We start from the raw sequence: 22,302 nt of genomic DNA, 5'->3' as shown, positions 1-22,302 counted from the left end.
AAAGATAGCTCAGCCTTCAGGGCCTTACACATCACACACACACACACACACAAACACACACACACACACACACACACACACACATACACCCTACACTCTGCATGTTAAGACACACATACACACAGATTTATCTCCACACACACACACACACACACACACACACACAGACACACTTATACACAATATATTAAAAACACAGATCCTAGTACACATGCTGTACACTTAAAGGAAAGTGTGCAAAAACATGGGCATGCACCGGCACTCACCTGCTCTGTTTCTCACCCACACAATGATAAAAATACACTTACCCAAACCAAGAGCATTACTCTAACAGACTTTAGCATGATACAAACAATGCTTCATTCAACATTATTTCCAGTGCTTACACACACTCAAACACACACACCCATGCTCACACACACACAGCCTCAAGCTGAATATGCATGTGCCCAGGGCCATTTCCACCAAACTTTCAACCCCAGGGATTGAGTTTAGTTGTACAAATGATTCTACCAGATTACATACAGTGTCTCTTCTCTCTTCTTGACTTCTCTCAGGCTCTGGCATTAACTTGTGCTGTATGAAACTCCCTGATGGTCCCCACCAAACAACACAACGCTAATATCATAAATTGAGCTCATCCAAATCAAGGTTTCTTCCTTGTCCCAAAGGATGAATTTATTTTGAGATAGATGAGTTTTAGTTACTCAAGAGAGTCTTGACCTTTTCGCCCCTTGACCTAATTTGGCCGTGTTTTGGCGGGTGTTGATGGTAATGTGCTTCAGGGAGAGGTCAAGGTGCCTGGTCACTGATAAGGGCTTTAGTAAAAGGAGCAGTGCTGGACTCTGCAAAAGCACTTACACTACCCACACGGCGTGGCCTGTTCACACCCTACTGCCATTTGCTTTCTGCATTTCTCCGTTCTCTTTCTCTTCCTGTCTTTGTCTCCTCCTTTCTCCCTCTCTCCCTCCCTCCCTCTGTGTGCCTAGGGGGCTGGTGGGTATGCCACCCAGACTAATACTGTAATGCCACATGAATTACTACGCTCTTGCATGTAGCCGTGCTGGCCCTGCAGCGGACTATTCCATCATATTGAGGAATGGTCTGTTTTATGCTGCTGGCCTGCTCTGGTGCTAATATATTCACATTAAGGCACCATAACGCTGCGTCTGATGAAGCTGGTAACGGCCCCTCTGCGGACGGCTTCCCTCTCCGCACAAAACCGCCAATTACCCTTCGACTGGGAACACATGAAAGTTATAGTTCAATTAAGCCATGGTAAAAATAATTCAATACATCTATTAAGCAAAGTCAATCAGGACAACTCTCCAATTAAAAAGGAGGGACGCTGCTAAAGGGCTAGGACTGTAATGACTGGGTACACAAGACAGTGTGGCTGTGGCCAGGTTTAGATGTGTGTGTGTGTGTGTGTGTGTGTGTGTGTGTGTGTGTGTGTGTGTGTGTGTGTGTGTGTTTGCGTGCTCACATATAGCTCCATACTGTGTCCCCTCACAGAGTTTTAGATTGTTGCCTTTTTAAAAGAATTACCCCTACGTGGGCTGTTTTGGCCCATGGGGCCTGGGAGCAATCGTTGTGCTGCTGTGTGCATGTACTAAGAGAGGTCAGACATTCAAAGACGACCTACAGTGAGGAATGATTGATTTGGATGGGTGGAATGCCCACCAGTGTGTGTGTGTGTGTGTGTGTGTGTGTGTGTGTGTGTGTGTGTGTGTGTGTGTGTGTGTGTGTAAGTGGTCTTTTTATTTGTTGCAATTTTCCCCAAACAGGATGTCATAACAGGGCATTATTGAGACAGGCGGCATCAGAATTGTTGTTTCTGTTGAAGCACCAAAAATAAACTTGAGCTGTTTACCCAAAAAACAGACTGTGACTACTCGCTACTTCTACTGGTATACTGTCTTGTCTCACTATGCTCTGGTTACACTTTTGGCCCAGAAGGAAAATATAACTGTGTTTTCCTGGTTTTGGTAGCAGACCCTCAGAATAACATCATCATTACCATTGTCATTAATCACGGACATGAATTAATGACACTTACTGCATCCAAAGGTTCATGTTAGCTGGTGTACTTTAGGGCTTCTCTAAATCTAAACTGAGGAAACAGATGCTGATAACAGTGCTGAGTACCAATTTACCTTAATTGCCATTTAAAGCATGACTATCCCTAAATCAGGTGCCTAAGGACATACAGCCCAGCTTACTAAAATAAAGAGCACTGGAGTAAGCTCTAATCACCTCATTAACTCTCTCAGCTGCCTCTTACTGAGCACCTGAGTGTCTATAACCTCTTGACCTCAGAGCCCACGACCTTTAGTCTTCCCCTTCCTCACCTCAACCTGTGGTGACCTTTGTCTTTGTAGGGAATGATGTCCAGGCACGTGTCTTCCCAGGTCTTGGTGATTCCCTCCAGTGACTGTGGAAAATATCAAAGTGGAGCATGAGCAGGGGCCTGTGATTTCTTTTCCCGTTAACAGGAACACTGTTCCTCCCGTCTGAGTGCCGGGAGGGGGCTGAGCTTGATGGGCAGCCTGCAGTTTGGGTAACGTCTCAGGAGGCTTGATACAGAGGGAGGACACTGATCTGAAAGACCAGCGCAGTCCTGTCTTCACAAAATATTACAGGGAAGCTCATTCGAGAAGCACCAGCCATGTGGAGGAATGCACCCGTGTCGCTTCCTATTTACTCTCCCTCTCCCTCTCCCTCTCACTATCTGGTCCTCTCTCTCGCTCTCTCTCTCTCTCTCTCTCTAACATGACTTCTAAGTGAACTGCACTGTGCTTCAGGGGTCTCAAGACTCTTCCAACAGGTATGCTCTCCCACCGCCGCTCACCCACTAAAACTGTGTTTTTGTAACCTCTGTGTGCATGGAAAAGCATGTTGGCGAATCCCGAGAGACAGATGCATCGAGCGAGAGGAGAGACAAAGAAAGAGAAAGAGAAGATAGAGAGAGAGAGAGAGAGAGAGAGAGAGAGGAGAAATGAGAGGGAAAGAGTGAAGTGGGGCTGACAGGCGGGCAGCGGAGGGAGAAGCTGCTCCAGAGGCCCACTGAGGGCGGAGGTGCAGGAAATGAAGTGCAGGGCTCATTTCCCCCGTGGCTGCCACAGAGGACCTTCAGCTGCAGCCCTCGGAGAGCTGCCTCAGCCAGTCACAACACAGCACTCAGCACGCACCGCCCGTCCTGGCCAATCACGCAGCTGCTTTCAGCGGTAGAATTGGATAGCTGCTCTGACCCTAAGATTTTTTTACAGTCTAGCCTCAGATCCCCCCTCCCCCTTTTTTCTGCCCTCGCAGCTACACGTCTATTGTGAACCGTAGCTGCACAGGGGCCAGTGCAAGGTCCCTCTGTGTGTGAGGATGTTCAGTTAGTCTCAGGGTACCATCGCTGACCTTTCTCTGGTGACCTCTACCTTCTAATACTGACCTTGCTTTTGCAGCGCTCATTTGAACAGCCTCACGGGACTTTGCCTGCTGGGACAGAGAGCAGGAGCGCAACACACAGAGGCTTAACCTCACCATCAAAGAAAGTGTCAGTAAATAGAGTGGGAGCAGGATGAGAGAGCCAGTGTGAATAAACAGCACGTACAGAGAGAGAGAGAGAGAGAGAGAGAGAGGAAAAAAGAAAAAAAAAGAGAGCACGAGAGAGCTGAGGAGGTGTGAGAAATTTGAGGAGGATATCGTCCACACAGACGTGGTAGGTGGTAGGTGGCTGGCTGGGCACTGCCCCTACCTGCTCTATGGAGAGCTCCTTGCTGGCAGCTGTAGAGATCTCATAGATGTGCTCGGCATGCTGGTCCAGGCCCAGAGCCACAATCTTCTCCAGTGTGAAGTCCGCACTGTTCTGGTCAAAGGAGCGCTGCACCTCGTGCTTGATCTGGTTCCAATGCCTGAAATGCAGAAACACTCGCATGAGCTAAAACAGAAAGAGCGAACACCTGCAAGGGACAGAGTCTGGTCCTGAATCGACCCCAGTATACTAGAAAAGAAAAACTGGGTGTTTAAATGAGAAATATTATGGTTTATAGCATAGACTATAACAATTATGGGCTTAAGTTAATATCAGTAGCTGGGAAAGACATCTTCTGTGTAAAACCTTCCAGGGTGTTCAGTCACCTGAGACTGGTCCACATTTAATGTTCAGACGGGCAGCAGCAATGCTGGCCAGGTGTCTCCACAATAGATGTGTGAGCCAATGACAGCTCATAAATGCTAGAGTTCACCGATGGGACATGTTCTAGTCACTCAACACATCTGGCATGTCTCTGTTAAAGGAAATCTTCCAGGGCTACCAGTGTGCCGTGTGTTCCCAGCATTCCCATGCTCCTCATGTTGAGCTGACGTTCAGCCAACCTCACGCGCCGTTGACGTTTGGCCTGGGCCGTCTGGGAGGAGTTCGCCCAGCCGAGCTCCTCCTTTGCCCTCTTCCTCTGCCTCTCTCATTCTGTCGCTCCATGACATCAGATGCTCTTATGTTTATTTTCCTCCGTTTCCCCTGGCGTGCACCCTAGGCTAACTGAGGATGCTAGGGAGCATCTTGCAGAGGGTTACATCAGTGGTGATTAACTGCCTGCTATCAGGGGGGGATCTGAGGCCGTTTGGGCTGTCTCTGCCGGGGCTGTCAAAACAGGTCTGATCGTGCCGGATGGGCTGTTGTTTTGGGAGCACTGCGGCCGGTCTGAGAACAGACAGGAAGTGTGACAGGGTCCTGGGGAAAAAATGGCTAGCGTGTCGATAGGAAGACGCGTCATTTTGTCTTCATACGGACAGCAGGAGATAGTGATGGGTGGGAGAGAAGCAGTGGCAGGGAGAGTGAGTGAGCTTTAACTGACAGGAGAGAAGGGAATCGCTGATCTGAGAACAGCTCACTTGGCCCAGGCCCTGGCTGCATCTGTTGTAGGTCTGACCTCTCAACCAAGCCCTGATCAGATGCTCCATGAGTAAGTGCTCTACACAGATGGGAGGGGAAATGGATTCCCACACACAACGGGTGACAGGACGGATGTGGGCTTATTTGACTGAAAGTGTAAAGGCACATCAGGGAGCCAGAGTGCCTGGAAGATAACCAGTCAGGATAATGATAGTGACACCTGTGTGTGTGTGTGTGTGTGTGTGTGTGTGTGTGTGTGTGTGTGTGTGTGTGTGTGTGTGTGTGTGTGTGTGTGTGTGTGTGTGTGTGTGTGTATCTTCCTTACCTCTCCCTCATGGCTGGATTCCTCAGGTCCAAGATTAGTGGAATAGTTCTCTTGAACTGCTCAATCCTGTTCTTGGAGAACTCCACTATATCCCATTGTTTATCCTACAAGGACACCCCAACATCAGACTCCACTGTAAAATAGTCCTTCAAAAGGCCACTTACACAAGACCATCAGTCTCTTCACACATACTTTAATCATCACTATCCCACTGCAGGGTAAATCATTAAGAGCTGAGCATTGTGCCATGATCCACTGATCCCCAGTCAGTTTAAAAGTGCACCCAGGGGGCTTCAATCAAGCAGGTGTTTCTAATCTGCTTAAAGCTAATGACAGACTAATGACAGTGAAGTTACTGAGAAGTGAAACTAAATTAGCTTTAGAGGATAATTAGCTAAACAAAAGAGTGCCTATCATGAGTTAGGCAGAGTCTGGAGTGTGTGTTAAGGGGGAAGTGGGTGGAAGGTACTCTGGCCCAAATGCAACAGAAGATGTTGGCGTGGTGTGTCTTGGTAGGGGGCCAACTCTGTTTGTGAATAAGGAGTGAACAAGAAGCTAAAAGAAAAACCTAACTAAAGATCAACTATTTTAGAAATCTCTTTGAAATGACTCACGAAACTCGAAATTTCATCGAAAACTACAAATTTAAGAGATAGGGGCTGTGGAGAGTGGAATAAATACTCGCCTTAAGATCTCTGCTAAGTTTGTGGAGTTTCTTGAACATGGTTTGTGCTGTGTTTTCCATGTTCTCTGTCTGTAGAAGGGCAAACTCGCCAGTCTTCCATTCATTCCAGTGAGCATCCCACTGCTGAGAGATCTCCCATACCTGCTGCAGATGGTCTAGATCCTACACGCACACACACACACACACACACACACATATATGTGCTGCAGAAGAAATAATGATTTCAAAGGCAGGCAACAATAAAGTTCTCTGAGACTTCCCTGAACTGCTTCCTTGAAACAGCACTGCTGTATAATCAAGACAGCTGTACCGTGCATGTGTACTGTGATGTAATGTTTTACATGAGTGGCTTTATAGTAATAGTAATTAACGTGCACCTTCTCCAGGCTCTGGATGTCTTTGGAAGTGGGCTGTTCAATCTTGAAGATGCTGAGGCCGTGCCTTATTGTGCCTTCCTCCTCCTTTAGAGATTCCAGCTGGACTTGCAGTACAGCGATCTGCTCAAGGGCTGCCTCAGAGCTTACATTACTGCCAAAGGGACCTACACACACACACACACACACACACACACACACACACCTGGTTTAACACACCTGCTTTGCTTTGTTTTGTTTTACGCAGTTTAATAGTTGGACTGAGTAGGGTCTGATTTCCCAAAAGAATTATAATACAAAGACATTTCAAAGATGGATGAAACTTTTTGAAAACTATCACTACTAGTTATGATGAGGTAAGGCTATATGCCTGCTCAGTGAGAAAGAGAAGTAGCAAGAGAGAGAGAGAGAGAGAGAGAGAGAGAGAGAGAGAGAGAGAGAGAGAGAAACCTACAGATAGACTAACAGACAGAGGCGTTTTGGCACAGACCCAGTTCTCCATTTTGGCCCTACCTCCCACAGCCTATGTCACAGCTATGAGTTATTAGATATTTGATCTTCTCCTCCCCATAACCCTATTTGTCACAGGACTAAAACACACACACACACACACACACACCGACAAGCACACCCACACACACACACACACACACACACACACACACACACACACACACACACACACAAAGTCCCTCTTCATGGAGACACACTGTACTGTAGACTCTTATCCATTGTGAATATGCAGGTTCTGTTGGGTCTTTCCTCTCAGTGCTGTTCTACTACTGATGTCAGCCTGTGTGACTAGGTTTATAATGAGCTTAGTCAAAAAGCCAGGCTTACAAGTTGCCCTTTTTGGCATTACCAGTTTAAACAAATTGCCATTATTGCCACTGACCAGTGATGAGTAGTTCAAGTTTTTGATCGTTAACAGAGTAAATGATAGTTATGTAAGTTAATCTATACAGAAGCGTAGATGAGATTTTGAGGGGGCACCTTGACAGTAGTGTGCAGTGAGAGTAAGCCTGAATGACTCTGATATTTCTGAGACTGTGGCTCTGTCTGGAATACTAATTTCATTCTGCACAAAGCAGCTTCCTGGCCTCATTAACCTACTGGAGGTGGCCATTGTTTTCCAGAACAATCCAAACAATCCCAGGCTCCTCAACAAGTTGAAGCTGCCACTGTCCTTTGCAAGAGCAAGGGATTGTGGGAAATAATGCGGGCAAACATCATCCGTGTTCACGTAACACTTATGCCGTGTAGCAGGTTTAAAGAAATTGGGCTCGTTTCTGAAACCAAAACTTCATCAGAGATGAAGAGAGCTAAGGAAAAAACTTTAAATTCATACTGAAGAGAAAATAAAAGCGGAAAGCGCGCAGAGGAGTAAAAGACAAGAAACTTCACACAGCTACCTACAGTCACTCCCTAGCAAGTGAAAGATAGAAGCATGGGAGGAGGAGAGAAGGAGGCTGGGGAACCATGACTGAAGGAGGGAAATAACAGAGAGGGATGACAGTAACAGGGGAGGAAAAGTAGGACAGGAGCTTTGTCCTCTTTCATACTCTCTGACACGGCACAACTTTGTTGCAAGTCCTGTGGCGAGGCGGTGATGAACATGAGCAAGGAAACAGGAGCTTTTCAATCTAATTTTAATAGAAGTCAAAAATAAATAGGGGATAAACAACAGAAGAGCGAGAGGAGGAGGGGCGCAGGGGAGATGGCACGGAAGGAGCACTCAGAATGCACGATGAGGGAGGAAAACGTGCAGAGAGACCCGACAGTCTGTGAGAGAAATAAAAGGATGGAGAACGAGAGAGAAACACAAAAAGAAAAATATATATATATATATATATATATATATATATATATATATATATATATATATAGAGAGAGAGAGAGAGAGAGAGAGAGAGAGAGAGAGAGAGAGAGCACGAGGGGGGGGGCAGGGGGAGAGGGAGGAAGAGAGAGAGAGAATACGCCAAAGAAGATCTGTCAGCATGACTGCTTCTCATCCCGACAGCAGTGAGCTGCTGTAGCACGTGAAGAATTACAGCACACTTAATTGGCTCCAGCGTGTTCGTTTGCCTGTGTGGGGTGAATGGTTCTCCCACCCCCACAACTGTCTGGGCCCCACGCGGATGCTGGGATAGGAAGCCTTCAGCAGGGCCCATGCAGAGGGGTGACCTCCAGCTGCAGAGCCCAGCAGAGATAAGAAGAGCTCAGTGGGAGAGTGGAGCCACCGCTGGCTACCGGCCTGCCAGACGTGCCTCTCTCAGAGCAGCACAGATAACCACAGCCTCCTCTCTCCGACAGCCCACAGCAACACTCTGCTTTCTCAACCGGCCACAGTGTGTCTGTACGTTTGCAGAATACTAGAGATGGACTTTAGCACAAGAGGGTTCCATTATTGCCTGAGTGTCTGTGTGTGTGCGTGTGTGTGTGTGTGTGTGTGTGTGTGTGTGTGTGTATGTGTGTGTGTGTGCATGGTGTGTATTACCTGCACTGCTGAAGTCCTGCAAGGTGGTCTGCATCTTTTTTTTGAACTCCTCAGCAGAGAAGATGAGACTGCTCTTGAACTTGTCCTTGGTTTTCTTCAGCATGATGTCACTGTCAATCAATACCTGCTGGAACCACAGCCACTCCCCGTTCAGAGCCTCCAGCATTTCCTGAATCTGCAGAGAGAGTCAGAGACAGAGAGAGAGAGAGAGAGAGAGAGAGAGAGAGAGAGATAGAGGAAAAAGACAAAGCCATAGAGGGGATAGAGCGAGACAGTGTGTGTATGTATGTATGTATTTGTGTTAGAGGGAGAGAGACATAAAAAGGTACAAAATATAAGCACAAAAACACAGAAAAAAAGAAAATAGATGAAGTAAGAATACTTGTTTGAAATAGATGAATATGTGTCAGGATTCCTGAGTATGTGAAAATATTTAAGATGCTCTCTGTGACACTCACGTCTTGTTCCACGGTGACTTCATATTTCTCTAGGATGGCAAACTGTTCATGGATTGGAGGAATCTGGCTCTCGATCTTACTCACATCTCCCTGCAAAGTCTCTAGCAGCTTCAGGCTCTCACCCAGTTCTACCAGAGTCTGAGGAGACTGAGAAAGTCTGATCTCACACACACACACACACACACAATAATGCATTTGTTATTATCTAATACACATAACCTGAAACATTTATGGACATTACTGTAATACAAGAGCCACACATGTACATGCATCTGTCCATACACACACTCACAGACACACACACACAGGCACACACACACACACACACACACCTCTGTGCATTGTCCTGCAGGAAGCAGTGCAGCTCTCTGAGTCTGGTGCTAGCCATAAGGCTGAGGAGCTGGGTGAATTTGCCCTGCCATTCATTACAGTGCTGCACCAGTGAGAATTTCAGCGGGGCGCAGTCCAGCAGCACAAACTGCACATTCAGCACTGTCTCCTCCTTCTGGACATTATTTGCCACTTCTGTGTACCTGCAAAGAGCAAGTGAGAGAAAAAGCGAGCAAGACAGAATGGCGAGAGGGAGAGAAAACACGTGCTCCATTTGTAAGTGTGAATGAGCCTAGATTTGAAATGTGTGACGACAGCATGAAAAAGCCTAAAGGGCAAGAAAAAACAAATGGCTGTGTATGAAAACAACATAGGCATTTGTGCCTGCTTGGGGTGGGGGTGGGGGCAAACATATTGGGGGGGGGGCAAAATTTTTCATAATACTGATGAGTTTTAAAGGGCAAAGAACTAGATGAGCAAAGGCAAAATGGACCTGATGCAGCAGAAGGTAATTAATGCTTGAGCATGCTCATTAAGCCTCCTCTGTACAACACACAAATGTGTACGTGTTTCATTGATGTGACGAACTAACACACGTGTGCGCATGCACACAAAAAGCACACACACCACCCACATTAACATGGTGATGATTTATATGCGAGACTGTGTGGATAAAAATCTATAGGCTAGTGTTATTCATCTACTCCTGACTCCTTGTGGGGCAAAAGGTGGGGCAAAAGGGTTTTTAAGATCACAGTTAGGAATAAACGGGAGGCGGACAGCAAGAACGTGGGCTGACGGGAAGGTGCTGACAAACACAAGGCCAGTTGAAGTGCACGACGTTCCAAGAACCAGGTGAAGTGATCCCAGTAAGGAAAAGAGGGGACTGAGAGGGAAAAAGAAGCGGAGGGAAGCAGAGAGGGCCATGAGAGAACGGGAGAGCGCAGGAGCGACCTGGCTATGTCAGCGTCGAAGGACGACACGGGGTAGTTGACACGCTGGTAGCGGCGGATGAAGGAGTCTTTGTTGATCTCCCAGATCTTGCGGTGCTTGTCCCAGGTCTTCAGGTAGGCCTGCAGGTGAGCCGCGTTAGCCGACATGCCTGCAGATACTGCAGCCTGGATCTTACAGATCTCCTCGTCCTGCTCTGTAGGAGGCAGAGAGAGAGAGAGGGAGACAGAGAGAGAGAGAGAGAGAGAGAGAGAGAGAGAAACAGACCTTTGACAAAGGTTTGCACATGCTGAATCTACTTCATGTTTAACGGACATCATAGAAAATAAACCCTGCGCAAGGCGCTGTACCTTCCACAGCAATTGGAGATAATCAGCTTTGTCTGTCCTAACAAAAGCTCTATTGTCCAGTAGCATGAATGCAGAGTCCGAGGAAGCTGAGTGAGCCATTAAGGCTCACAGTGAGTGAAGGGGAGCGAGCAGGAGAACGAGATGGAGCACAGTGAAGAGGGAAGAGATGAAGGTGAAAAGGAGCCTGGGGACGAGGGCAGCAGGATCGCACAGGGTCCAAGCTAGGACATGTAAGGCATGGGCGTCTGAGTGGGGGGTAGTACAATGGAGGTTCATTTGCAATGTCTTCAAAAGAGAAACAACGGGAAAAATGAAGCCTGAGCAGACTTAAACTGGGAAAGGGAACAGAGGGAGGGATGGAGGGACGGATGAAGGTCGGAAAAGAAGGACAGATGTGAATGAAGGAAAAGGGACCGTACCGATGATATTGTGGATAGGTTTTCTCTGTGAGCGCTTGTGCGTGAGCAGGTCAGGAAGCCGTTTGAACACCGAGACAGTACTGATAAACTGGGAGCTGATACTGGTCACTATCTGAGCCAGTTTCTGCAGAGAGGGGGAAAACTCCATCTGGAAATGATGCACAAAACACACACACAGAGAAGGCTGTAACACTGTCTGACGTGAGCTAGTTCTATAGTAATACATTTACTTTTGGTATTGTGACCACTTTGCCCATGTTCCATGTCAGCTCTGTCCAGCACAAAAAAATGAACCTAATAACGCTGTCAGTAAAGTTCAAGAAAGTTACATTACATCTCTTTTTCTCTCCCTCCTTCTCTTTCTCTCTATTCCATATTTTAGCTGACCAGGCATTACTTTCACATTATATTCTACAGATTTCTGATCAAATATATACATGTAGGCCTCAGGGAGAGGTATATGTTTAACATTTCCTCATGTGGGTGTGTACGGTGCAGCTATGCTGATACAGGCAGTGTAGCATTTATTTGGTGATTTATTGAGGCTGGAGTGTTTTGGGTGCCCTTTTGCTGGACTGTGGCCCTGTGCATAAGCTGTATGTAAACTACATGGCCAGCAGATCTGTACATATGAGACAAGGACACAGTTGGCTCGCTCTGTTTTGTAAGTAAAGCAGTTTTTTGACCCCATGGCCACGGAGACTTTGAGTTTGTCTCAGACCTATCAGGGTTGTAGTTAAATAAATGTGACGTTGGTGATCCTTTTAAAGAAACACTGTTATCTGTGTAAGTGTGGCTGAGAAATATGGTATGTGAAAGTGAAGAAGTGTTTAGGTCTGCCTGCAACCTCTGATACCCTCTGATATGCTAGAAAAATGTGCGTGAGCGAATGAGTCAGCTGCTATATCTACTGTATCTATTACCAGGTCAGTGCACTTTGCGACAACATATTCATTAATAGTTCATGTTTTTTGTACTGTATGGTGTATGTGTGTGCACCTGAGGAGGAGACCCTGGCATATCCTGTCTCAAAACCACCTGTACTCTGAATAGAGGGTTAGGAGAAGTCTTGCTGTCTCCATTGATTGCTTTACAGAGTTCCAGCAGGGACCACTTAATGTTCAGACGCAAAGACTCCTCCACCATACGGTCTATCTTCTCAGTGTATGTCACCCAGTGTTGCTGCACCTGAACACACACACACACACACACACTATGTCACACCTGTTCTGAATGCACACACATTTACACAGTAGCATCATCTGCCAGACACACACACACACACACACACACACGCTGGAGAGGCATGCACCTGTGAACACATAACAAATGCATAAATACTCCCCAGTTTATGAGCATGCTGCACACAAAGTTGATTACATAAAAAAGAGAAGAAGTGACCTCTGGCCCATCAGTGCGGAAGGTCTCGTAGACCCGGTTCAAGATGCTGACGATGTCGTGATGTTCAGCTTGGAGTCGGAGCAGCTGGCTCTGCTGATGGCTCTGCTGGTCCTCCTCAAACTCCAGGTCTCTGTACACTGTCCTGCCATCCACACGCACCAGCAGTAACTCTCTCATCTCAGCACAGTGCTTAGAGATAGCCAGGTTAGCAGCCTTATACTCATCTACCATTAACTGCACCTGTAGGAGTAGAAGAGAAGAGAAGAAAAGAGAAGAAAAGAGAAGATAGAAAGAGGGGGAAAGTAAAATAATCTACATTGACATTCACTACACAAGCTTTCCTATAGGATTTATCTGCAGTCTGTGTCTCCTTTATTTTAACTGTGCACATTACACTGGAAGCATATCATTTCCAGCTCCTGCACTCATCCACATGGTATGCCTCAAATCAAAGGAGACAGGCCTTATCCTTAAAGTATCAGGCTTTCCATAGCCAGCCACTCCTCGTGCAGTCTGTGGAGGTTTGGTGTTACTGAGATGCTGTTCAGACGGTTCAGAGTGGGGTGTTTTTTTTTTGACTAAACCCGGGCCCATCTCATATGAAGAGTAATCTCCCTCTCACCCCCAGCTCCAGAACCAAGCCCACATATCTGGATTTCATGGCTTTCACAGGATAAAGAACGCAGCATGGAATAAGCCTCAAAGGGAGAAGATGGTAGAATCTATCTGTGTTCTACCGGGCGTTTGTGTGTGTGTGTTAGCATGTGAGTGCAAGTGTGAAGTCTACCGTACGTGTTTGTGTGAAAGTGTGAGTGTGTGTGTATGTGTGTAATGTGACCATGTGGTTTCCAAACCTCTTCTCCATCATGTCAGCTCAGATGTGTTAGACAGTACTCCTGTACTATCCACACTCTTTCACCACTAAGCTGCTGCCAGCTCTTGACTTTGGGCTCCACCAATGTCTGACACAGAATTTGACGAGATCCTGACCCCCCCCCACCCCTGCCCACACCCTACCCCACTCCACACACACACATACACACAGCTCACTTTCAATGACACACACTCACTAGCAGAGTGAGAGAGAGAGGGCGAGAGAAGGAGAGACAGAGAGAGCAGTCAGGCCATGGCACTGCACCAAGGCTGGCTGCCTCTCATTGAGGATGCTGATGCTTTTTTGTTTTTTTTTTGCTGAGCAGTGCATGTGTTGCATCTATTACTGAGGATCCCTCATCTTGTGTGTGTGTGTGTGTGTGTGTGTGTGTGTGTGTGTGTGTGTGTTTACCACATCACTCGAGGCCAATGCCATTTTATAATATATTACTGCTTAATATAGAATCTGGATGATGGGCAGACAGCCACAGTAGACACACATCTCTGGTTAATATGTTTCTGATGGCCATGGCAATGACACTGCAAATCTACTATAGCATAGAAATGTGTCACAATGAAAGAATTTGACAAAAGCATTAATGGGATGCAAAAATGGATAACTATGCATCACAGTCCTTCCTAAAACAGAAAGGGACTCGCTGATCCTCTTCATTCCTGTATGCACATGGTAGTTGTACATCTGACAAAGACCCAGGCTAAATGTGCTACATGTGCAAATGTTTGACATTCAGGTCAGATGCCACTTCTGCTGCAGACTGAAAAACACTTCAGTTTCTTGCCCTCCTGAGTCTCCTTCCCTTTCACTACATGGGAACCCTCGCTCATGTAAACTAGTCACACACATCAGTGTCTGGTCAACTCCTACACAGTGATTTGTAAAAGTAGCTGTGATATTATTAAACTTCAGGAAAGGTCTTCCTCGAGACTGCGTCATTCATTCATGTTGTTTCGTGTGCAAGTGTTGGTGTATATCTCCACAGAGCTGCTGCTTCTTCTTTTGAGAGACAAATTTTAAAGGGTTTTTCCACTTGTTCTATTAATGCACTCAATGCATCCCCTCTGTGAACATCTTCCTGCAAGCTCTTTGAACCTAATTCTTAGTCAGAGTGTTCTTACACTCTCTGATTCACCTCAGCACTATGCTTTACAACTGACTAAGCTGAACTAAATGACTTAAATTGGGCTTTACTGATTTCATACAAGTAGCTTTAATGGCTACTTATGTACATGGCCTCTGCTTCCACTGGAGCCGATGGCTGTCTGCACAGTACGCCTCCTGAACCTCATCTGACTGTCCAGCAGTACCACCTGGAAGAGACAGGCTCCAGGCACACGTGCTGAGACAAATCTAAACTCATTTCAGGCGGACTTCTAGGATCCCCCTAGCGGAGTCCTTCTCCTCGTCTTCCGCAGCAGCACACGCGATCACATTGCCATCTGTTGGGGTGTGAAGGGCACGGCTTTGTTTTGTCATGAGGGGGTTAGTGGCTGGTGACCTTGCTGCCATGCAGTCTGCAGTCGCTGATGAAGAAGCCGGATGCTCCTTTGGACGACCACAACAGTCTGGACAGGCCCGGCTGGAGCTTTTTATCCAGATAGCGGATCCGGTCCCGGAACAGGCCCAGCGCGTCTGTGGAAAGGGCCTCAATAATCCTGAGTGAGTGTGTGCAAAAGTTAGCATGCTCATGTTTCTATAAACAAATAAATAAATAAATATAAATTCTGTTGTTATTTTTCCACTTAGTGATTTATACACATTAGCAAAACATCGTCTTTTCTACATTTTACAAAACTACGCAAACCCATTTCATATACACAGTAACCACAGTGATTTAATGTTTGGTTAATCAACATTGCTGAATGTATTTTTAAGTGAATGCAGTCCAGGGGGAAATGCTCTTTTGACTTTTGTTGGGTAAGTGTTTATTTCCAGTTGGATTCTCTATAATGCTTTAAACGTGGTGACAGTGTTGCTGGTGATGATTCACCACTTAACCCTGAAGTAGTATTGGGGTGTGTGTGTGTCTAGATGCATAATAAGAGTGTGCATATGAGAGTTCATGTACACTGAAATGCTTGTGTGAGCAAGGGACTCTACTGAATGGGTCAGGAGCATGAGAGTGAATTGTTTAATCCCAGAGGAAGAGTTTGTGTGCATTCAAGACCATTTCATTTCATGGCAGAGTGTGTGTTTGCATAAGGCTTACAGAGAACTCAAGTATGCATGTACTAAAAACCTTCAAGGCCTGTATAAATAATATATAACCATATAACTATAAATGAACACAGTGTTCAGTAATGATAGATGTGGGTTATTATAATCTGAGGGCTATAGTTGTGTCCTCCCAGGAAACAGGAGCATGGGAGAAGCCCTTGGCAGAGGAGAAAGGCAAGTCGCCTCTGTGATTCGCATCTCAGCTGTGCAATGTGCAATTGGTCTTGTTTTCCGGATCGGAAGGACTGCAGAGTCTTCCCCTTTGCTATGTAATGCACCAGTCATCTGGGCATTTGCGTAGTTGCAGGGCACAGTGAAGCACTTAGCATTGTCCTCCGGGCACCCTGAGGCACTTGACAGTGCTACATGGAAGGCAGGTGGTATGCGCTAGAGGAGGTATGTGGTAACCTTCACCCACAAACTGGAGCAAGGAGAGGCTGTGTATATGAGAACAAAGCCCATACACATGAGATATACCCATGATTAGATGTGTGTGTGTGTGTGTGTTACTTTAGTTAGAGTTGTGCAGACCTGTTGTAATCTCTAACCACCAGCAGCACACTCTCCCTCAGAGTACGCAGATCATCTCTGCGCTGGTAGACTTCAGATACGTAGTGTGGAATCTCAAACAGCAGTCGCTCCCAGTAATGAATCTCATTAAACATCTTCAGGAGGTTCCTGCACAACCAACCCAAAAGTGCCAGGCTCTTACAAATGAACCAGTGCCCAAATCACACATGTTTATATTTAGGTGAGTGAGTGTTTGTGTAAGAGTAAGTAACTGTAACTTGAACCACAGCTGATGATGTCTACAGCCACAACTACTTAGTTAAAACCCAAACTCACATGCAACTGAGACAAAATTGTCATTGTCCACTGCAGCTGAACCTAAGAGGAATTTGGCTTTTTATATACAAGTTCTAACAGCTTCCAGCTATATAGACATGATGTGAGCAGCTTTAGTATGTGCACTTGTGTATGTATATTTCTCTCTGGTTGTGTGTGTGGAGGTGCGTACTTGTCAAAGTTGACGTCCAGCATGCCTGGTTTCTCCTTGCAGCGGACCATGAGCGGCTGCTCCAGTCTCTTGAGGCTGTGGCGGTCCAGGCTCTGGCTCCACTCACTGAACATCCTCCTGACCAGCTCATCCAGCTGCTGCACCAGCTGTCTGTGAGCCACACACGCCTCCTCCCAACTGCCAGTGTGGGGTAGGAAGTAAGCATGCTGCAGGACCTATGGAGGGCATGTGCACACACACACACACACACACACACACACACACACACACACACACACACACACACACACACACACACACACACACACCACATACATGCATACAAATGCACACAACAAACTCAATCTGTATATCCTGTACAAAAAAGGCAGGCTCTCATAAACACATATACACAGCTGAGTTATTGAAGTTTACCATGCACTGAACCAAAATACACCAGTTTACAAACAAATAACATTTGCTCAGGAAGTTCAGTGAGACAAACACACACAAGACCCAAATGGCAAAATCTAAAACACACCATCTCACAGCTAAAAACTGCATGAGGCTAAGAAATTCCCCAAGATCAATCCCTCACACAGCCAACAGTCAGCTTTGCATCCTGCCTTTTGTTTATTTCTGAGGAAGCTTTTTTTTTGCATTTATAATGTGCAGGGAAATGCAAACCAATCATATCTGTGTACAATAAAAGCTCTCTCCTGTTCTTAATTGTGCTCTTAATGAAGGCGGAAAACTGAATTTAAACACAGCGGTGAGGCAGCAATCTCAGTAAACTGAGAGGGTTTAGGAGGCTGGAGAGGGGACTGAGAGACAGAGAGAAAGAGAGAGAGAGAGTGAAAAGAGAAAGAGGGGCAGAAAGTGAAACGAAGAAAAGAGACAGAGAAAGATCCAATGAAGGAGAGAGAGAGAGAGACAGAAAAAAAGACAGAAAAAAAGATGGAGAGTGAAAGAAGAGTAAGACAGAAAGTGTGGAAGAGAGTGAGGAAAAGAGAGAGAGAGAGAGAGAGAGAGAGAGAGAGAGAGAGAGAGAGAGAGAGAGAGAGAGGGGTGTGGCACTGTTGTGTGTTGCGAGTAGCGGCCGGGTTTAATAGTGTTAGGCCCTGGGAGGCAGGAAGGTGCCTGGCTGAGCTCAAGCGCAGGGCCACGTCCCCTCCCCCCAGACCCCTCCCCCTCACCAGCAACCTTAGCAATGCAGCAGCACCAGCCCTGGGCCCTGCTCATCCCCACAGCACACACTTTACATGGCTTTGCAATGCAGTTAAGCTGCACTGTGACACCGGCCAGTCTCAGATCAGTGGAGAGGATAGGCAGTAATCGAATTCATTTGTAGCGAAAGTCCCACAGAGCTCACCTACATGGGCTGATCCAAGTCTGTGTACACCCTGGGTACGGCCCAGCTATTAGGCTCCCGTAGTCTCCTTATGGACTATACTGTGGGATTATACAGCATGAGGGTTCATCCTCTCTGGGCTGCTGATGCGTAGCTTCAAAGGGCTGCTCTGGGACTGGAATGAATGGCTATGTATGACTTCCTCAGATGTCCTACAATCTTTTGAGTGAGTGATCCATCTGCTCCTAACACTGCACTTCATACCAGACGTCAAACTCTGTGACTGCAATATGTTGCATTCACGCAGGTTTTTACACACACACACACACACACACACACACACACACACACACACACACACACACACACACACACACACACACACACACACACACACCTACCTCCATTGGTCTCTCTGTGCGGTGGCGCAGTGCCTGGGCCCGGTGCGCCTGGGCAGCATTGCAAGGCATGTGAGCAGGAGTGTGGAACACCTTGCAGCTCAACTCCTTATTCACCAGATACAACTCCTTACTGAACAGAGAGTACACATCCAATGTCTTTCTGTCTATAGTCCGCTTAATGGCCTGAGAGAGAGAGAGAGAGAGAGAGAGAGAGAGAGAGAGAGAGAGAGAGACACAGAAGAGAGAAAGATAAGGATAGAAAAATAAGGAAATGGAGAGCGAGTGAAACCATGACAATACCTTAGACTGAGGTAAACTGATCCTAATGACATGTAACAGAAAGCCAAGGGTGTGTGTGCATGGGGCAGTAACACCTGCTCTACATGCTCTATGTCTGAAAGGGTCTGGAACATTAATAAGAGCTGATCTGAGGCAGAGTCCAAGCAAGGCAGAGAACAGGAGCTGCTGTGTGGCCTCCCAGCGATAAGGAGGCCGGTTAATACGACACCATATCTAAATACCTTCAACCAAAGCTTCCTTTATTTTCAGAGAAAGGTGGGAAGAAGTTTTCTGCTTTTATAGCACATGTGTTTCAAGTGGAGTCTATACAGCTCTGTGTGTGTGTGTGTGTGTTTTGTGTGTGTATGTGGGTGTGGCTGTGTGTGTGTGTGTGTGTGTGTGTGTGTGTGTGTGTGTGTGTGTGTGTGTAAAAAGAAGTAAGACCTCTCGAGCAGACAGGTGCTGGAAGACATCAAGAAGTTGAACACCTTCCTCCACGGAACTGACTGTCTCAAATGCTGAGGTGATCAAGTTCTGCATCATCACCTCGAGATCCTTTACACCTGCTCGGAACCTGTACTCGCAGACGCACAGACACACACACGCAAACATATGTGCAAACAACCAAAGATGCCATTGACTGCAAAGTGAGGAAAAGAAACATTGTAGAAAAGAAACTCAACGAGGAGAAACAAACAGAACTGGAGAGCATGTGGACGTTCTGAAAAACCAATTTGTGCCATCCATTCATACCAAGAAACAAAACAAAGTTGGCAACACAATAACCCAAGGACAGTATGAAGACTAGAGAGTGAGGCAGGCAGACCCTGACGGTGTGTACCACAAACAAATCCCTGCGTCTCCTATTTAAAGGCATCAAACAAAGGCCAGAAACAAACAAGCAGGCACGCCCACACACACGTACGCACGCACACGGCCGTAAATGAAGCCTGGTGTTGGTGTGGCTGCTCTCAATATGCGGCTGCCCTATGAAACACCTGCCCTAGACACAAGCACAGCTGTTTGTCTTGGCAACAACATCCCAACCCTTCGACCTCCCTCGACCCCAATCCATCATCTTGTCCGTCAGGCACAAACGCACACCGATCGCTCTCCCAAGGTCCGACAGCAGGGAGGGTGAGCCAGGAGACCAGCGGTCTCTGGAGGCCAAGAGCCAATCCACACACACACACACACACACACACACACACATCCCTACATGCGTATGCACCCACACCCACACAGCCTGTCCACTGCTCATGATAGCATTCAGATGAAGAGCCAAATTGCCTGCTGTCACAAACAGTTGTGAATGGCAATAAGGGGAAACAGGGCCCACAGGGAGTAACGCTTCTCTGCCCTGCACTACCCAACCAGCCGACTAGATACATACTAACTACCCAGCACACAAGCACCCACCCGTACACCCACAGCACAGCACAGTAATCGTGGTGTTCAGCTCATATATTTAGACTCAACATGCATTTGAATTGGGTGCATATATATGCATATCGATCATCCACGTAAATTATGTATGCAAAGATTCACATGGAGCCAAAGTCATGGGAACTGCGAGGGAAGTCAGGCCAGAGAATGGGTACGGAGGGGGTATTAACAGTGGAGTCAGGCAGGCACGTACAAAAATACCTAGGTCACGGATAACTTGGAGACCAAGGCCATATATATGAAGAATTTTAAAGTATAACCCTAAGTCTAGTGTGAACCTTGACCTCAGTAATCAAAAAGAAATGTTTTTTCCCTTTCAGTTTCAAAAATTTTAACATGTAGATTTTTATGGTAGTTACCCATGTTTTTCTCTGGTTTTCCTCCATAGTCATGACATTTTTGTACATTTCTGAAAACAAACATACACTCTACCTGTTGTAGTCGTCGTGCCAGGAGGTGTTTTTGACATCCAGAATGCCCTTGCTCACAGAGTGCAGGATCTGCAGACTCTTGTCGAAGGTGGCCTCAATCTCCAGCAGGTTCCTGGTGACCTCTGCCCCTCGCTGCCCTGCAAAGCACGGCAAAGGCATCTGCTCACCCTCCATGCGACGGGCAAACTGCTGCTGACACTCACACACCTGAGAGAGAAAGAAAGAGAGAAAGAGAGAGCGAGAGAGAGAGAGAGAGAGAGAGAGAAATAAACAGCAGGGGAAAATGGAGTTTATGCTAGAAGTGTAACATTTGAGACACTGGGTCATGAGAGAGAATAAGATCATGGCAGTCTAGCACATAAGAACAAGGAGATTTGAGAAGAAATGTACCAAACTAAGCTAAGGGTAGTGTAATATCACAATGGTCTTCTAATTACCTATATGACAAGAATGTATCCCAAGGCAAAAGAGAGCATTCTTTCTAATCAATTTTGGTACTTTTGGCTTCTGCCACCAGTGGAATAGCAGTGATGCACCGAAATTTTGGACACAGAAAATTTTCAACCAAAATGCCCAAAAATGGCACTCTCGGTTTAAGATTACGGGAATACAAGAGCGCTCAAGATTTTGATAGAAAATAAATAACTAATAACATGGAAAATGTGGTCCATGTAGAACCATCTCACAGTTTCTGCGAGGGCCATCAGGAAAGTTATTTGAAATCACTGTTCCTGCCAAGTTTCAAGAGGAGGTACAACATTCAAGGATTTCTCAACTACAGGTCTGCTACACCATTTCAATCATGAAATCCTGTGCAGTATGTAGAATACAGTAAACTACAGAAGCAAAAAGTGCAATCCAAGTTTATCCAGTATCTTCTCTTTACTATTTGCTTTACTGCTCACTATTGCTGTTTAAGCCCCCAGAGTTCTTTATACAATAAATATTTTTGATGAATGCAGTTTGAACAATGGAGTCCCAACACTATTACTTTAAGTCACATTTGTAGATGGAAGAAAATACTGTAATAATTTTAAAATATTTGTTAACTTTTGTACTGATTGTCAATTGTTTAATTCCAATGAAAGGACTGATTATCAATTATCAATAAAGTATTTACATTTTTTTTTTTTTTTTTTTACAAAATTATAGCATAGTTTTGTTTGTATGGTTTAATTTAAAAAGACAAACAAAAAGGCACATTTATAATAAATACATTTTTTTTTTCGGTTTTGGTTTTGACCCAGTGTGTCCTGAATTTTGGTTTCAGCCAAGAATTCTCATTTCAGTGCATCACTGCTTAGTAGAGGTGGTGCTCTTGCATTAGTGTTACATGATGATCAGACTTTTGTCATTCAGTCATCACAACTACATTTGGTCTTTCCATGCAACATTGATGAAACTATCTATATCTATAACTCTGCCTTCAGAGTTGTTCTTCAACTGCTGTTGATTGTACTGCATATTGGCTTTTTAGTATGCAGTACTAGTACATTAAATTCAAATGCTCTTGTACGATGTTGTATTCGATGGAACTGTGTTGTTTTGTAGCTCTCATTCTAGGTTTCAGCACAGACACTTGGTTCTGGCAGTGTCTAGGTTAAGGGTATTTT

At 45.9% G+C, this 22,302-nt stretch overlaps 1 protein-coding gene across 6 annotated transcripts in view; it reads right to left on the bottom strand.

Moving 5' to 3' along the window:
* dnah2 (dynein, axonemal, heavy chain 2) overlaps window positions 1-22,302 on the bottom strand; it is a 104,801-nt gene that overhangs the window by 61,220 nt on the left and 21,279 nt on the right. For all 6 annotated transcript variants that reach the window (XM_081694667.1, XM_081694669.1, XM_081694670.1 and 3 more), the window contains exons 11-28: window positions 20,691-20,896; window positions 19,257-19,386; window positions 18,534-18,716; window positions 16,803-17,017; window positions 16,316-16,462; window positions 15,066-15,222; window positions 12,676-12,915; window positions 12,274-12,462; window positions 11,275-11,422; window positions 10,509-10,701; window positions 9,557-9,757; window positions 9,225-9,381; window positions 8,767-8,941; window positions 6,273-6,436; window positions 5,896-6,057; window positions 5,211-5,314; window positions 3,749-3,905; window positions 2,352-2,434 (exon numbers count right to left, since the gene is read on the bottom strand). In XM_081694667.1, coding sequence (XP_081550793.1) covers window positions 2,352-2,434; window positions 3,749-3,905; window positions 5,211-5,314; window positions 5,896-6,057; window positions 6,273-6,436; window positions 8,767-8,941; window positions 9,225-9,381; window positions 9,557-9,757; window positions 10,509-10,701; window positions 11,275-11,422; window positions 12,274-12,462; window positions 12,676-12,915; window positions 15,066-15,222; window positions 16,316-16,462; window positions 16,803-17,017; window positions 18,534-18,716; window positions 19,257-19,386; window positions 20,691-20,896 — 3,011 coding nt within the window. The remainder of the gene's footprint in view (window positions 1-2,351; window positions 2,435-3,748; window positions 3,906-5,210; window positions 5,315-5,895; window positions 6,058-6,272; window positions 6,437-8,766; window positions 8,942-9,224; window positions 9,382-9,556; window positions 9,758-10,508; window positions 10,702-11,274; window positions 11,423-12,273; window positions 12,463-12,675; window positions 12,916-15,065; window positions 15,223-16,315; window positions 16,463-16,802; window positions 17,018-18,533; window positions 18,717-19,256; window positions 19,387-20,690; window positions 20,897-22,302) is intronic.

The sequence above is a fragment of the Electrophorus electricus genome, chromosome 13 (genome assembly GCF_041902795.1).
Source record: "Electrophorus electricus isolate QZ-2024a chromosome 13, ASM4190279v1, whole genome shotgun sequence".
In the NCBI taxonomy this organism is placed as follows: Eukaryota; Metazoa; Chordata; class Actinopteri; order Gymnotiformes; family Gymnotidae; genus Electrophorus; species Electrophorus electricus.
Note: the sequence above shows the minus strand (reverse complement) of the source record. Positions and strands in the feature narration are given on the sequence as shown.